The sequence below is a fragment of the Cygnus olor genome, chromosome 1, assembly GCF_009769625.2.
Source record: "Cygnus olor isolate bCygOlo1 chromosome 1, bCygOlo1.pri.v2, whole genome shotgun sequence".
Lineage (NCBI taxonomy): Eukaryota > Metazoa > Chordata > Aves > Anseriformes > Anatidae > Cygnus > Cygnus olor.
The window spans coordinates 64,357,123-64,373,773 of NC_049169.1; the positions used below are offsets into that span (position 1 = coordinate 64,357,123).

The following is a 16,651-nucleotide window of genomic DNA, read 5'->3' on the forward strand; positions in this document are numbered from 1 at the left end:
ACTTCTTTTTCATGGGCATTACAATCCCTTTTTGCCTTGGCTCACATTTTGATAGCTATCCCTAGGAAAAAAGAGCCAATTGTAAGATATGCCAGCATTGTGACTTTGTTCTTTGCTTTGTGCAGCAGCTGCCACTGGAGAATTATAGCCCCATTAAAATCCATTATTAGGCTTGAAGTCCTGGACTTCTGGACTGAAAGAAATCTGTCTAATTGTCATGGCCAACTGATGCTGTATGAAGGATTTGGACTAACCAAAGAGTTACTAGGTGAGAAAGTGCTTACCTTAATGCTGGGGTGGGAGAAACAGAGGAGCGGTTCTAAGTTTCTTAGCAGACAGATGGGGATTTTTACGTGGCACACTTCCATGCTCCAGGAGGGATTTCTGATAATACTTGGAGCTACTTCAGCTAGCTCAGTATCTTTCCCTTCTTAGGAATGCTGTTGCGATCAAATGTATTGGATGTGAGGTCTTAATCATGGCATTGCTGTGCCTCAGAACAATGCGAGTTTGTCTGGGTTGCTTTTCCCAGGCTTGAACGTGCAGTGTGGCAACTTGCTGTGTATGTCTGCAGCTGTGTGCCAACGAGGCAGCAGGTCAAAGTGATGGGGCCAGGAAAAGGGAAACTTTTTCCTACTGCCATGCTGAGCGAGGGGAGGTACCTGCCTGCCCTGACTGAGGGGCTACCAACTTGGTTGGGATATTGCTGGGGAAGTGGAGTCGTCATCTGGAGGAGAAAGCATAGGCTGGAAACTTAAACTGCTCAAATATTTAGGGATACAAGGTTTTTCAGTGCCAGGTCTTGATTACGTGAGAGACAAAGTGGCTTATTCCACAGGGAGTATGGATGCCCTGAGGTCTTGTGGGTATGACGATGTCTGGCACAAGAGCCTGGTCTGCCTGTCAGAGAGGGATTTCTTCTGACCAGAGTACTCTTGGTAGTTGGCTCTTGCTCCTAGTGGTCTGTAGTGGTTATAACTCGGCGTCTTCAACCATTTCTGTCTGTAAATATCCCCATTCTGATTTCAGATATAGTGAGCTATATTCTGGACTTGTGTGTCCAGTGTGTGAATTTGAAGCTGAATAGCATCAGGAGTTTTACTGTTTGTTTCCCCTCTTAGAAAGAAATCTTTTCCAACACCACACTTCTGGGAGGTTCTGCCTTATAGCACTCAAGAAAAAGGCTTTAATCCCAACCTGGTCTATTTTGCAGGAAACTTCTGTGGCGATGCTTCACTCTACCCTGTAAAATCCCGAGGCTCAGTGATGACAGTGACCTTCACTTCCAGGGCTGAGGCAGCTATGAAAGGCTTTCTCCTGACTTACCAGATGATATTTCCTGAGCAGAGTAAGTCTATTGCAATTTTTGGATAGGACGAACCAGAGCTGGAAGTAGGACTCCTACTGAAAAAAGGCAGGGAGCAGAATGTAGTGGAAAAAGGTGGAAATGCATAGTGTTAGAACAAAAATATTCACTGCTATTTAGGTGTGTGGTGGCTGTTTTTTTTGAGGATGTTAAGTAATATCTTAAGTATTTAGTGTGTCAGATCTATTTATTCTGGAGAGAAATTACCATTAAGAATAAGATTGAGTAGTATCTTTGAGTGCTGATGATAAAAAGCATAAGTAGTAATCTAATTCCTGTGCTCATTCCCCACAATGAACTTGCAGAAAGGAGCTACTAGCTTAGACATTTCACCCTTTTTGTTCTGTTCTACCTAACTCCCTCACAGTCTGTTGCTACTTCTATAAGTTCTCTTCTGTAGGCAATGCCACTGTCAAGCACTGCTGATGCCCCTGTACCCTCCAAGCCCCACCTCTACTGCATGCACAGGAAGCTAGCCAGTTAATTGGGCTCTGAGCTTAAAGGCTGAAGGAAACCTACCTCACACTCTTTCACCTTTCTCTTACTTCTCAAACCGGAGAACAGCTGGTGACACGGGCAGGCACTTTTCTCTGTGAATAGTACTGCCCTGGCACCATTAAGCATATTAGTTACTTTGATTTCTTAGATCAAAGAAACCAGTTCAAATCTTTTGTCTTCGCAGAAGCAAACAGTTCTGTGTTCCTAGTGGCCTGAGCCACTTCTATTCTCATTTTCCCTTCCCTCTTTCTCCTGTCTTACCTGTGCCTTCATTGGTGTGCAGACAAGCACATCTTTTTGTGTGTGTATTGTGCAAGTGTGTCAGGCTTCAGAACTAAATTGCAGCTAAATTTCTCAGATTCTGTTTGTCAGACTTAACAGCACCATCAACAGAGATTTGGCTGCTTTCTTTCACGTGTGCACATGCTTTGAATATGCACTCCAGGCCCCAGCTCTGAACACCAGGAGGTGCCTTTTCCACTCCCCTGCAGCCTGGCTACGAACTGCTCTTGGCTCAGGCTCCTGTCCCCAGCATGGCCCTACATCCTCTGCATTTATGTGCCTCTGGTAAGGCAGTGCTTTCCTTTTAGGTCTGGAACCTGGAAACATGACAGATGCTGACAAAGGTAAGACAGGTTTTAACTTTCTACAAAGCTGGTGAGATGGAAGAAAGAAAAAGCCTATTTAAAAGAAAAAGTGACCCCACCTCTTAATGTACGTTCTGAATTTCTGGCTTGGGCATTAACCTCTGTCAGAAGTAAGTGTGAGCACGTGGGTATGAGACCGTCACCAGCAACATCAGCTGTATTAGTACTAAATGTCCTCTGTTCATTCAGCATATCCCTCTTTTACTGTATTTATGTTCAGTTCCTGCTACCAGAGCTGCTATGCATGCTTGATGAAATGAATAGATACCTGGAGAGTGTTAAAACAAAATAAAAACCCTCCGCTAATTCCAGTGAACTCAAGTATATTGGATTTAGGATGCTTGAACCTGTCTCCCTGCTCTGCCTGAGCACTTAACTTCTGCTCAGTTGGCCAGCCTGCCTGAAGCATATTCCCAGATCTTGAGCTAAAGAGACCCTCAAGGTGAAAGCTTAAAAGCCTCATCAAGCTTCTACATTTTTCATGTTTCCACCAGGTTCAGTCTTTTTCTCTCTCAGCCCAGGAAGCCTGTTGTCAACCCTGCTGCCCTTTCACCACAATAAAATGGGGTGCAATGTTAGCCAGTAGGTAGACATTGGATATGAAGTATTTTATTTATGAAACTCCTGAAAACAATGCAGACTTGTCCACAAAAACATGCAATTAAAATGTTAACACAACCACAGCATAGAATACTTCATTTTGATCAGCTTTATGGCAACTATAAATGCAAGAAAAGAGAAACATCTAGGTAAGCAACTTAAAGAGCGGCTAATAAGTGTTTAAGTTTGAATTTGGCCCATTTGGAAAGCTTCCTCCAAGTGATCTTGTATGTAGGGTCTTGATGTCTGGCCTCTAGATCACTTCAGAATTCAAGTCTGTTTCCTCAAGTCTGTAGCCCTTTTTCTGGTTGAACAGTTCTGCTTAAACTGCGTGTGGAACTTGCGCTTGGGAGCTATGCAAACTTTAATTTCAACCAACAGAACTTGCTTCCTGGCATTACAATCTTGGCTTTCTCCAATATCAACAGGCCTGCTTCAAAAAATATTATGCAGAAACAGGTTTAGGCAAGTGATATGAATCTTTTCTTTATTTTCTTTTCTTTTGGAGAGTGCCCAGTCTTTGATCTAATTCCTGTTGGAGCCACTGAAATAACATCTCCCAGTTACCCTGGCGTTTACCCTGACATGCTGAACTGCACTTGGACAATTTATTCCATTTCAGGAAATAAACTGAAGGCTGTAATTAAAGACTTTGTAACTGAGGATACAAGGGACTGCATTTGGGATTGTTTGAGTATTTATGATGGACCTCATCTCTCTTCAAGACTCCTGGGTAGGTTGAACTCATCCTTATTTGTGGCCTTACTTTTCTGATCCCTTTTATTTAATGTGACTATGTTCCATCCCTCTGTAAGGTGAGAGAGGGAGGGGCCAACACTATCTGATTAGGTAGCTGCAGTAGAAGCCTATGTAGCAGAGTCAAGTTGGTATCAGGCTTCCCAAGAGCAGGCCTGTCACCCAGGGCCTTAGGTATAAGTGGCCTGGACTTGGTACCTGTTGGCTTCCAGTGTCACGGATATGTGGGATGGTACTACATCAGTTCCTTGTATAACACCTTTTTTCTTTAATTCTTTGTATCTTGATACTTATCCTACTCTCTGAAACAAAGCTTGAGCAGGTACTGCTGTGAGTACCAAAGCTGTCTTGTGCCATATGGACATCAGGATTTTTGGATATAGAAGTGCTCACTGAAACAGCTTCATGCCTTTCTGGTTCTCCCACTGTCTCCTCCCTTTCTCTTCCCACGTACATAGATATTTAGGGAACAGGTTGCTGAAGTAATCTCACTAAAGTATGAGATGCACATTCATGTAGAGCATGGGAGCAATTTGGCTGTTGCACTAGGCTTCAGTTCTTCAGCTTGAGCAGGGAGTGATGTTTCATAGACCACGGGAGGCATACCTCTTGAAAGACCCCAAGACCTCAGAGCCATCTTGGCATCACTAACCTCTTCCAGTACCAAATGGTTTGGATTAAAGATATGTCCCTGGAAATAATAAGTATAGGGACTGTAGTTGTTGCAAAGTACAATTTTACACTCAACTGCAGTACTTATTTTTTCTTTCCTCCAGCTAGCTTATGTGGCCAGAGAAAATCTTTTAGTGTGTTTTCTAGTAGCAGCTTCCTGACCCTTCACTTCAGAACTGATGAATCTGTAGGATACAGAGGCTTCAAAATCCTTCTTGAAGAGCTGTATCTGCAGCCAACACAAAACGAGCTGGAAGATGGTAGCCAATGTAAGTAATGTTCTGGGTCTTTCCGTGTCTGCTTCACAAAGAAGTCCTGTTGCTAAAGTAGTACTGAGGGTTACAGACAGGCAAATGTGTAATGATTTTTTGCTAAAGGTACTTTGCCTAAAACAATTGCCCTAAGATGGTGTCAAGATATTCTTCTGTGTTCTCATGTATCCAAAACTGCAGTAAGTTAACTCAGTGCTCATGCCAAGCACTTTGTGTTAGGTGGTAGTCCTTGTATCTCCACAGTTCTCACAGTTACTGAGCCAAATATAGAAATGTTCCTGAGGAATGGGTGTTTCCTTAAAAATGGGCAACCAAAAAACTAATTTAAAATAGATGTATATTGGGAAGAACTATTAGTCTCACCATGTATCTGATCTCTGATTAATTAATAACCACTATCTGGAACCTGACACTGTAAACAGGAAGCAGAAAGCCAAACAGTTTAATCCATCTGTGCTAATGTTTGCTTGAGAGCTTCACTGCTCTTACTAGAGGGCTATGCCTTTTCCTGGGGCAAAGAAAAAGGATAAAGGGAGCCTGTTATACATTAAAAAAAAAAGTTTGGCTTCCATGGCATGATCCAGAGCCCCACTGTGAAAGAAGGGGAATAGGGGATGTTGTACCTCAGTCCTTAAAGCTCTGTATGGGCTTCTCCAAATCAGCTCTGCCAATGGCAAGTATTGAATGGTCATGTTCTGTTATATTTTTTTTTTCCCCCCAGACTCATCCTCTCTATTACCGACTTCTGAAGCAAGTAAATACTGCTCATTTCTGGTTTTCTTTCCTTTCTCATGCTAACACCTCTCGTGATCAGTGAAAGCTGGTGGTGGTAGGATTCAACTTATTTATGCACTGTTTAATTTGCTGTTACTGGAATCAGTTGGGAACACTTTAGTGAACTAATTTTGGAAAATGGAGATTTACTGTGCAAGAAACACTTCATAAATACCAGTTTTGACTAAAAAAAAAAGTCAGGAAATACTTCTCACCTGCAAAATGTGACTTCCTGAAAAACCTGTGAAGAACTACTTACCCACAACATGTTGGCCAGCCTGTACACATCCAAGGTATTAAGGTATCAAGTCCTTGCTCAACTGGTATTAGTTAGGGTCTTTATTTTTTTGGTATAGCATAGATGGATATCTTCTCTTTTGAAAAGCAAAGTGTTCCTAAGTCTCCAGTATAAACACTTCAGTCCTACTGAAGGGCTGTCGTGGAAGCTTTGGACATGGCTGTCCAGAACAAGTCTGGTGTTTGCTTGGTGTTGGAGCTCATCAATTCACCAGCAAGGAAATAATTCCAGACAAATGCTTTTTTCCAGTAGTGGATCCATTCCCTGTGCTGGGGCCTGCAACAAGTACAGAAGAACTGGGGGAGTCCCGTGAGAAGCCTAAGATATGTGAAAGCAGCGGGGCAGCCCTGCTGTCCTGGCCCTGGCTGGCCAGTCTGCAGTATGAAGGTCGCCACTTCTGTGGAGGCATTCTAATTGATGAAAAATGGGTCCTGACAGCTGCACACTGCAACTTCAGGTGGGCAATGTCCTCTCACCCAAGAATGCTGAAGGCTCGTTAGTGTGAAGAGCTGGTCAATTTCTAAGCTCTCTTGTCACTCATGGCAAATACATACAGTCTTATTGTTTCCCACATGTCTACATACAACCTGAGCTGCTCTCCAGTAGCTTATATCTCCCTGTTTTTCATGTTGCTAGCACAGACAGTGGTGGCAGTAGAGATAGAGTATTGGGCTTTGGTGTGTACTTTAGTAATATACATATATATTTTTTTAATATATATATATATATATATGTGCAGTCCTGGGAGAACTCTACATCTGCCCTCAAAACTGCTGACACCTGCATTATGTCTATGACCCCCACTATGTATTTACTAGCCCCAGTTAGGCTGAGGTGTCACGTGATACTGATGAACCTTCATCTTTGTTATATGTAGAAACCTGTGATGGTGGTGTTGGTCTTGAATGTTTCATCAAAGCATTTATACAGCCCAGATCTGTAGCTTTGATATAAGTTCTGTCCCCGTTGGGATCTGATTCCTGAGAAGGTGAGCAACTGACTCTCCTCTGGACTCTGTGTTAATCGTAACTGGGGCAAGGCTTTGTAGATGGAAGTCAAAGTTCTGTCAGTACAGCAGAGAAAGTAGTGGTACCTCAGCTGGGACTTCCAAAAGAATCCCTGTGATGTAAAGTTACAAGTCTTGGAGCATGAGTGTTGCTGGCAGCAAATGTTACACGTGAACTTTGGACTCCTCCTGTTGAACTATGGAGTTTCTTAGACTGAAAATGCATTTGATTTTCTTTTTCGTTGTTCAGTGCTCAGATGGACAAAGTCCTGGGAAAAATATACTCATTGCCAAATGTGAAGGGTAACAGCCCTGTGCTTGTGAAAGCTGTGCACGCTCACTATAACTTCAGTGGTTTTCCTTCCACAAATGACCTGGCACTCCTGGAGCTGCAGAAACCCATCAAGCCAGGTACTGCTTGGGCCCAGTACATTCAGCTGTGATGGGGTTAATAGTTATAGCAAGACTCTGACATGGGGCACAGTGTTGTGTGTGTGTGTGTGAGGGGGGATGGGAGGGCATTTGTCTTCTACAGTAAGGGATGCGAAGAGCAAAACGAGCAGCAAGCTTTTGGGGAGACTTGCTTCCTATCTGGCTGAAATACAGCATGAGAATTAAGAATGTTGAAGACAGCAGAAGCAGGCTTTGAAGCAGGCTCATCCAAGCAAAGTTGCCTGTGACTTTAAGGTGTAAGTGCAAGCTAGATGTGATTAGGTGATCTTTGCTATTCTCCTGTTCTACCTGTCTCCCAACCTGTCACAGCTGTACTGTGACCATTAAAATTAATGAGTCAAAAAGAAGCATGCATGTCCCAGGGGAGCTGTTCCACACGCCCTCCCATTCCTCCCCCCTGTTTATATGCACAGCACTAATGATAGTCACCTTTCTGCTGGTAACAAAGTAATGTACCTGAGATAGGGGCTGAAATTTGGAGAATAAGCTTATATTTTGCCTATGCCCTTTGCCTAAAATGCCTAGAAGATTCTTGTTAGAGGAATAATTTGTTGCACTATATAATTTAGATTTTATATGACCAAGTGCAATACTTGGATAGAGCAGAGAAGTTATCTTTCTGGCTAATATTATGTGTAGCTTGGGGCAGGACCTGGGGAAAGAAAAGGGGAGAGTGTTTAAGTAATGGGGGAATGTGATCTAGACAGAACTGGTACACAAAACCAGGACATTGAATAAGGAGGCTAAATAAGCATGTGGATCTCTGTATGTCACGGTGACTGTACCCACACAGAAAATGCCACAGTCCCCAATCACTGCCTAACTATGTGCACTGATCATGGGGCTTTGGCCCTCAGGGAGAGAGATCCTGGGGCAAACTGGCTTGAGGAAAGCATCTTCCCCAGGTCCCTGGTTCTGTGCTGTTTTGGAGGGTCTCCTCTCTCACCTTCCAGAAACTGCCTTCAGAAGATGTTCAGTTTGACTGTGCTGTGACCTCAGACAGTGGTGCTAGGAGAAAGCCAGATCTGACTCATTAAAACAGTGCTCTCAGGCATTCAGCACGTACAGTGAGGGAACATATACATTATTAAAGCCCTGCCTCATCTGTTTTGCAGTCTCGTTGTGGTATATCTGGGAGGAGGGGGGAGCAAAGCAGTGAGTTAAGAGGAGGCAAGAAAAGCAGGGGACTGACAGGGGTAAGAGCAAGGGAGCTGTTCCTGGCACTGATGGAGACCTTGCCTTCCAACCCAGGCGATTCTGCAGTGGTGGCTTGCTTAGCAGGCAGCGGGGAAGAAGTAAGCCCTGATGCAAGATGCTTAACAGCAGGATGGGGAGAGGCAGGAGCTCATGGTAAGTGTGCCTTGGTCTGGCGTGAGAGAGCACCTATGGCCTGCCAAGGGCAGTGACAGCTCAGACTGGGGGCAGTGCTAGGTATGATCTGCACCCCATCCCTTCCTCAAATGTTGCCTGCAGTGTGTGAAATGATTTCCAGATAGGAGCTGGACTGCCTTCTCTGTCAGAAAGCAGCCACTTCTGGAAAGGCAAAGCCAAGGTGGAGGCTCAGCAAAGGGGAATGAACTCATGGGAGATGAGATCACTCTCACAGTGTCTTGATGCCTGGGGCTTCTGGCCTGTGATATCTCCCAGTGACAGCATCTCCTTTCTCCTTGGGGATAGCTTGGTGCCAGGGGAGGAGAAACTGCTTCCTCCATCTTCAAACTGAACAGGGCTGTGCCACCCCCTCAGTTCCAAATAGCAGCTGACCTATCCACTAGGAGATGCAGGGCACATGTGAGTGAACACAGCCAAAACAGCCTGTTTGCATCCTGTCCCACTGGCCCTGAGCCACAGTCTAGCACAGATAGCGGAAAGGAAGCAAGCTACCAGCTGGCTGGAGGTTAATCTGGGAAAGCTGGCGGGGTGATGGTGGACTTGGAGGTGCTGCCAGAAGGTGTGCTCATCCATGCCCTGCTAGAGTATTTTGTCCCTGGTGGTGTGCTGGCTTTGCTATTAGGGGCTTGGGCCAACCTTTCTGGTCTGCTGGTGGCCTCTGTGGAAGACAAGGGAGAGGTATAGGGTCTGTAGGGTTTTATGTACTATGCATGCTTCCTAACAGTGACTGCCATCCTATTACAGCTCCTGGCTGATGAGCTTGATCCCTATGCCAGCCGCATGTCAACCAGCTTCAGGGGGCTAAGCTCCAAGCTGCACTGACGGCAAAAGTCAAGCTGGCTTGGGATGACTGTGGAGAGAGAGAGACATGTTCTTCTGAAACTTATTAGAGAAACTTATTAGCATACGTGACATTGGGTGACATATTCAAGTTGGGATCTGTCCCCAAAAGAGCTCTAAATGAATACCAGGAGTGGTGTTGGGGCAGTTGGTGCGGCATGACTCCTACCTAGGTAGTCAACCTGACACTGTTGCATTTTCCAGAGGAGGAACAGGGTTCCAGGCTGCAACAAGTGGAGGTTTCTCTCCTCTCCTATGAGGCCTGTATGAGCTACTGGGGACAAAATATTGAAAAGACCAACATCTGTGCAAGATCTGCTGAGGCAGCTTTTTGCATGGTATGTAACTGAAGGGGTGGGAGTGCTATGCTGTACTCAAATGAATCTGTTCAGGCCAGGGTGCAAAGCTGTGCCCTCCCTAAACTTACTGGATTTGAATGCTTTTGATGCTGCTGATGGGTGGTGACTCTATGCTTTCTTTCTCTCCTTCCTCTCTTCCTTCTCTCAGGGGGACTCTGGATGGCCGCTTATCTGTGGGACCCATGGGCATTATAAGCTGGTCGGTATTGCAAGCTGGGCCAGTGACAACTGCCATCCAGAGTCACCAGCAGTCTACACCAAGGTTTCTGCCTACAGAAACTGGATTTCATCAGTCACAAACCAAAAAATTTGATTAACTTGAACAGGAGGCTTTCAGGTGTTCATTTGTTATTCCTCAATAAAGAGATTGTGGAGTATGTTGGGTAAATATTTGTGATTCAGGTCACCTTCCTGTAAACTTCTAGTTTGAAAGCTCCACCTTGAGCACTCAGTTTTAGAAATCTTTTTACTGCAGCACAACTTGTGATGCCATAGCTCTGAGATGATAAATTTAGTTACAGAGAGGTGCGTAGGAAATGTATGCTTTTTCAGTGGTTAGGTGCATGCTTAATGTCAAGTCCTCTACACAACTCGTACTCATCTGTCAAAACAAAATTGGTAACCCCTGCTCATCTCAGATCATCTCAGATAACCTGATTTACCAGAGGTAAGTCGTTTTTAAAATGCCATTGCCATAGCATGGATAGCTAAGATGAACTGCTTTAGCAACAGTGGTACTTTGCTTCCTTTTCAGCAATCTGGAATTTGGTATGATGGCTCATCTATTGTAAATATACTTTCAAGTTTTGAAGAGCTTCATCTATGACAAGCTCTTAGCTTTGTCTAATATTAGAAAGGTCATGCTGACACAACTCAATTTGTGAGGAGTTGGGGTGCTTTTTTCTTTTTTTTAATGGAAGGCTTTAACTATACTTTTGGATAAACACTAAATTCTTGAGGAGGGAAAAGGGGTGGCTGACTTACCTAATTCTTTAGCTGGTAGCTTAAAAACTAGACTTGGAAGTGAAGTGTATTTGTGAATAAAGCCTACAAGCATATATCACTGAATTACAAGCCAGGAAACTTCTATTGCCTACATCAATCTCTTCTGGTTTCAGCACTATTGTGCATGACATACAAATCTGTCCTTTAAACAGAGGATAGGATGCTCTGTTCTAGTCTCTGCTATGTGTTAGTCTCCTTAAATATGAAAATATGAATGCAGGAGTGTTTGTGATGAAGCAACCTCATGGCTGGAACCTTGGCCACCATCTACTGCCAAAATGGCTAAAGAACTACAGCCTACTCTTATACCACATGCTATTCAAGTACAATAGTTTAATAAATTAAAAGTTGCGCGTGACCTTTTGACTTACTAAATACTAGTCTCTGCTGCTTTAAAGAAGCCTTTCTCTCTTTAGTCCCTGTCCCATGCTACTTTTGGAAGAAAACCTCAAATATGCTAGCAGAAGTCAGAAAGCATCAGTCAATCTTTACAGAAATAATAGTTCCCCTGAACTAGTGGAGCTGTAAATTGCAGTATTTGTCAGGCTGTCATTGCTGATGACTGACTTGTGTTATAACTAACTTAAAAAAAAAATAAAATAAAATAAATTGCTCTGCCACCATGACAGCAACCATGGTGTGGGTTTTGGCTCAAAGATGTGATTTCCCCACTGCATTTTCAGCTGTGCAACTTAGGGCTTGTAATTCAGTGCTGCATTGCAGACTGCAGAGCTTTTGTATTGTGAAAATGTGTGCAGCAGTGGGTGAATAACCTACTTGCTGAAATCTTTACAGCTGCAAGGGGTAGGATGCGTCAGTCACCCACTGTTCTTGGTGGCAGGCAAGTAGAGAGAAGGAAACCTGTTCCCAGGACTCCTGACCTGCCAGTAACTGACATCCAAAATGAGGACGTGCAGCCTCGTCCCAGGTATGGTGCTGCTCAGCCCCTGGGAGCTGGGCAGAGCTGCAGCACGAGACCAATCTTTGGGGTGCACTCGTGGAGGCAGCAGGAACCAACCCCTTGTCTGCCCTGGGGGAATTCTGTAGCTTAAATTTCACTGGGAGGAAAGTGTTAGGAAAACTTAGGTAAAGCTGAAAAAAAAAAGCAATTAATGTTCATTTGATCTTATTTTTTTCTTTACTCATCTGTAAGTGGGCAGCCAGCTACTAAGGGGATAACTACTGACCTGGTAAGGGAAGTGTTATTTATATAAAATGTGGGCTTTTAGCGCGGAGCTAGAATTAAAATGAGCATGTAGGGCATCTGCTGTTTACACCGTCCCTCAAGATCTGCTGCTTGCTTTCCTTATGGACCATCTGTTTGATGCAGAGACGTCTGGTAAGAGAAGAGGGAGTCTCCAGTCCACTGTGAGGTACAGCACTGCCTACAGTGAAGTTTTTCCTCCAGCTTTCGACAAGCAAGTCTGGCTCTCGTTCTGTAAATTTACTCATGGGTGGAAAAGAGAGCATCAGAACCAAGAATTACTTGTACTTGCACCTTTTTGAAAGAAGAGAGATACTGAAGAGAAAGGGATGGATGGGTAGGGAAAGTGGAGTTTCATAATTAGTGACAAGTATTTCCTGAAAGCATAAATCCTAGCAAGCTCTTTTCTCTAGTTCTACAGTGACTTCTTTCCATTTAAAGAGGGCAAAATAAGTATACTGTACCAGACATAACTCTTGTGTGTTTTGACTATGCTGCCAGCACAGGTGTTCAAAATCAGAAGGCAAGCTCTCCTCCAATAGCCCATCAGTGCAATTCATGCCAACCTGGCTTACTCTGGGGTTTGTATCTCAAGGTTTAGAGGGAGAGGAAGGGCTCCTGCTTGGCATTGCACTCACAGCACTCAAGCATGTCTAGCTATTTTTCATGGCACAAGAAGTGGAACTATGAAATCTCAGATGGTCATCTTGTTAATTTTTTCAGTAGTCATGAACACAACATGGCCTGATGTTTCTAGAAATGTCCTAGCATTAGCAGTTATCGAACAAAGTTGATTCTCTTATCAAAAAGGCATATTCTGCTTAATTGCAACAGCAATGTTGTCCTGCTTTCACAATCTTGCTTTGTGGATTTTATCTTCCCTTAAAAGCAGTTCATCATTAAACTGCAAGCTGCTGATTGAATAAACATTTTCTTTTCATTTTAGCAAGTGCTGGTTTAAGATGAGGGGCATGAAGTTTTTTCAAAAGAAAAAAAAAATCAGTGTTTTGATTACTTTTCTCTCAGAATAGCTTGTCCTTAATGTTGGGGCTCAGATTTCTTCCTTTTAATGCTCCAAGTAGAATGCTCCAAGTAGCATGCCTTATTTGTATACAGGCTGAAAGCCCTCTGGGAAGAATCTGTAACATTTGACATAGCTAAAACTTACAAACTCAAAAGCAGATCAGTAAGATCAGTATGTCCTTGAAGAAAAGTAGATGAGATGCTGCTTTTCCCTCCTCTGAACTGTCTGGAAGCTGTTTTAGCATATACGTTTCCTTGCAAGAGCCAGTTCTTTGTGTGTGTTTTCTTTGGATATACAGAGTGAATGCACCCACGCACAAATAAGGATCAGCTGCTATTTTTCTTCCTCAAGACGCACAGAGGATTCAGTCTATGCTTGATGTACTCCTTGCTCTCCCTGTGTTTAGTAGCACCATTTATATAATTGCTAACTTTCTCATTAAAGTGCATGAGTACAAGCTGAAAGTTTGATATAAGACAGCCAACACTTTTAATTGCCTTTGGTTTGACTAGCTGTGGCATACCTCTTTGAATGCAGCTGACTGGTGAGAAAGTCTGGGAGAGAAATGATGCACTTCTTATTTATGCTTTTTCTTTGGCAAAATTGCTCCATGAATTTTTATTGCCTAATGGTTTCTCTGACACACTTTAAAACTCTTTAGCTCTCACCAAGAGACTATTTTATGTGAGACTTGGCCCTGTAAACCATTTCTGTGATCTGGGAAGTTCTATCCTTCCTTTGCAGAGCAATCCATTTTGAAATTAGCTGGGCCTGCCTGCTCAAGAGGAACTTAAAGTTGCTTGGCTGCTATTCCTGAATGGACCCATTAAATGCCCTATTTCTGTAAAAAGCAGCAAAAATCTATTGCTGACTAGCAGATCCTGAAATTCATGTGTATCAAGGGGAGCATAAATAGTTTGATTTCTTTGAGAGATAATAGTGGTCTCTGGCTTAATAAATACTAACTTCTAACCAGTCTATTGAAAAGGATGATCGTATAAGGGGGAAATCTGCTGGGACTTCAGCAAAGCGGGTGGGATCTGGCTTCTCTTGTATTCAAAATGCCTTTTGAAATTGGCTGTGAGTATTGATATGGCTAACTGACTTATCCTGTGTTTAGCTATGCTGACTCTTGTTGTACTCCCATGTGGTTTTAAAGCACGGTCTAAGGCTCCAGATCTCATCTCTTCCTTGTCTGAGGTATCTGGTAGAAATGTTGTCACCCTGTATCACCCCCACTGATGTACAAGAGAGTCTATGGTAATTTGTGAGATGTTTATACTGCTATCTCTGACTAACAAGGCTGAATTGTGCTAGATTTAAGTGCTTCGCATTTCCTCTTGGAAATCAGTGTGTTGTGGGTAGGTGTCTGCTCGCTACAACAAATCGTAGTGGACAGCTCCTGGCAAGTGATGTGCTGCCTCCCATTGCATTCAGATAAATGTTTCCAGCGTGGCCCCTAAGCTGTATATAACTTCTATTCGTGTATGAGATTTAGTACCCAAAGGGGGATGGGACTGATAGGACATCACAGGGTACGGTGAATGATCTTAGAGATTAGAACTGAGGAGTGTGCGCTAAAAGGAGAGAACAGGAACTGAGCTGTGTATGCACGATGCCAGGAGCAAACCATGCTTTAAAATCATGTGTCCATGCTTACATTTGCAAACAGGAGCAGAAGAGGACGATGTGGAAGGCTCATTTTGGGGTGACAAAGCTCTAGCGATAGATTGGAGAGTAGAAATGGATCCTGAATGAAGACTTGCAGTTCATCAGTGAAGACAGTCAAGTACAGATGCCCCAGGGTCCCTAAACACTGCAACTTCCTCTCTCTTGCACTGATTATGGGGAGGAATCCTACTTAAGGGCAAGCACAGATGGTGTTGAAACCAGGCTTCATATCTGCATGACAAAGAGCTACCCCAAACACTAATGTCAGCAGTCAGCTCCAGGCCCTACAGAAAACTACATTAATGCTTTCCTGTGTCCCAGTGACCATGTGCTCCATCAGACATGAAGGTGCCTTCCTGAGGAACTGGGAGTGCTTAGTAGGTGGCTGCCCAGGCCAGTCGGTGTTGAGCTCCTGGTGGCAGTGTGCAGGTCAGAAAAGGAGCTCACCTCGCTGTGGGCACAGCATGGGGGACACCTGGTAACGAAACCAGTTGTGAGGAGTCTATTCTCACTTTATGATCAGGAAAGGAAACCACTTAAACAGGGGTGAATTGAGTCAAATTCCTTTGCAGTTGTCCCCTTCCTCATCCCAGTAATTGATGAGAAAATACAGTTCCTGCAGAAGGTAACAGGGCTACCTTGCTTTATCACTCCCTGCTCTAGCTTGGCTGAAATTCATACATTTTATTTGCTCCAAAGTAAAAGCACAAAATTTAGCAAAAGCATATGTTGCAGCTCCCTGGAGATCTGTGCAGGGGTGACCTGAATGGAAATACCCACCCAGTTCTGCTGGAGAGGAGCCTGGGGACTGCTGCGTGCTTTGTTTGGCTACAGGAGCCTTTCGTAGTGGTGGGGCAGAAGAAAGGATGCACCTCGCTGGCTTGCAAGAGGTGAAGCAGAGCTGACTTTTAAAAAGACGCAACAGACTCAATTATACCATCTATTTCTGCTACTAGAAAACCATGATTTAGTTGCTTGAGGGTTTTTTGTGTCTGCCTCTGTTTTTATTAAGCTCATTTTTCTTTATCCTTGATCTGTGACAGCTGAAACAGCCTTCCTGGGAGAGAGATGAGGAGTGTGTGCATGCACGTGGCGAGGGGCTGGGTAATAACTGTAGGGCCAGCTTGTTCTGTGAAGGATGCTGTATAGTGTGGGTTCAACACGGCTTACCCCTGTCCTGCAGTTCCTGTACAAGGCTGTGGGTCGAAACAGCCCCCATTTTTTTTTATTTTTCTCAGCTATTCCGTGCTGCTTGAGCAAAGGCAAGTGAGCTGCTGCAGGCTTCTGTAAAGCTGAGATTATTTCCCAGAGGTATGGACAACAGTGAGCTTCTCCTTATGGGTGGATGTCACATTACTAATACACACTGCGCAGGCCATATGCAGCTACGTGGCTGTGCCTCTGGAGAACAGAGGGAAACCCTGCCCCTTCTCGCTGCCCTTTTCCAGCTGGTGAAACCCGCTCCTCACTTCTAGGTAATGCTAGGTGCTGAGAGGGAAAAGGGGCCTTTAGGGCTGCACGGGGCACTGTATGCATGGACATACACTTTGACCTGAAGATAGTGCCAGGTCATTGTCAATGAGTGCTTGTCATTGAGCTGGTGCTTAGGCTTCTGTCTGGGTTTGGGTAGCCGCCCGGCTGGTTTCTCACTTGCCTCCTCTGCTGCCACCACGTGGACATGCCACTGTGTTCATCTGAAGTTTAGATTAAACTCTGAGAAGGATGTGCTCCATCCTTGGTTGTGTCACACCTCTAACCTGTGCCATACAACACACGTTTCTTCATTTGCTGTGAAATGCAGCTGGGAGGAACTT

At 44.1% G+C, this 16,651-nt stretch overlaps 1 protein-coding gene across 5 annotated transcripts in view; it reads left to right on the forward strand.

Annotated features, from left to right (window-relative positions):
• Positions 1–11,465, forward strand: part of OVCH1 (ovochymase 1) — a 39,776-nt gene extending 28,311 nt beyond the window's left edge. For 2 of the 5 annotated variants that reach the window (XM_040561893.1, XM_040561903.1), the window contains 11 exons: positions 126–268; positions 1,214–1,348; positions 2,455–2,490; positions 3,620–3,844; positions 4,644–4,808; positions 5,533–5,565; positions 6,133–6,340; positions 7,140–7,300; positions 8,594–8,692; positions 9,779–9,912; positions 10,082–11,464. In XM_040561893.1, the coding sequence (XP_040417827.1) occupies positions 126–268; positions 1,214–1,348; positions 2,455–2,490; positions 3,620–3,844; positions 4,644–4,808; positions 5,533–5,565; positions 6,133–6,340; positions 7,140–7,300; positions 8,594–8,692; positions 9,779–9,912; positions 10,082–10,246 (1,504 nt within the window). In that variant the 3' untranslated portion in view covers positions 10,247–11,464. Of the gene's footprint in view, positions 1–125; positions 269–1,213; positions 1,349–2,454; positions 2,491–3,619; positions 3,845–4,643; positions 4,809–5,532; positions 5,566–6,132; positions 6,341–7,139; positions 7,301–8,593; positions 8,693–9,778; positions 9,913–10,081 lie in introns of all 5 variants that reach the window. The other 3 variants (XM_040561913.1, XM_040561911.1, XM_040561921.1) reach the window with 3 other exon arrangements.
• The last annotated feature ends 5,186 nt before the right edge of the window (positions 11,466–16,651 follow it).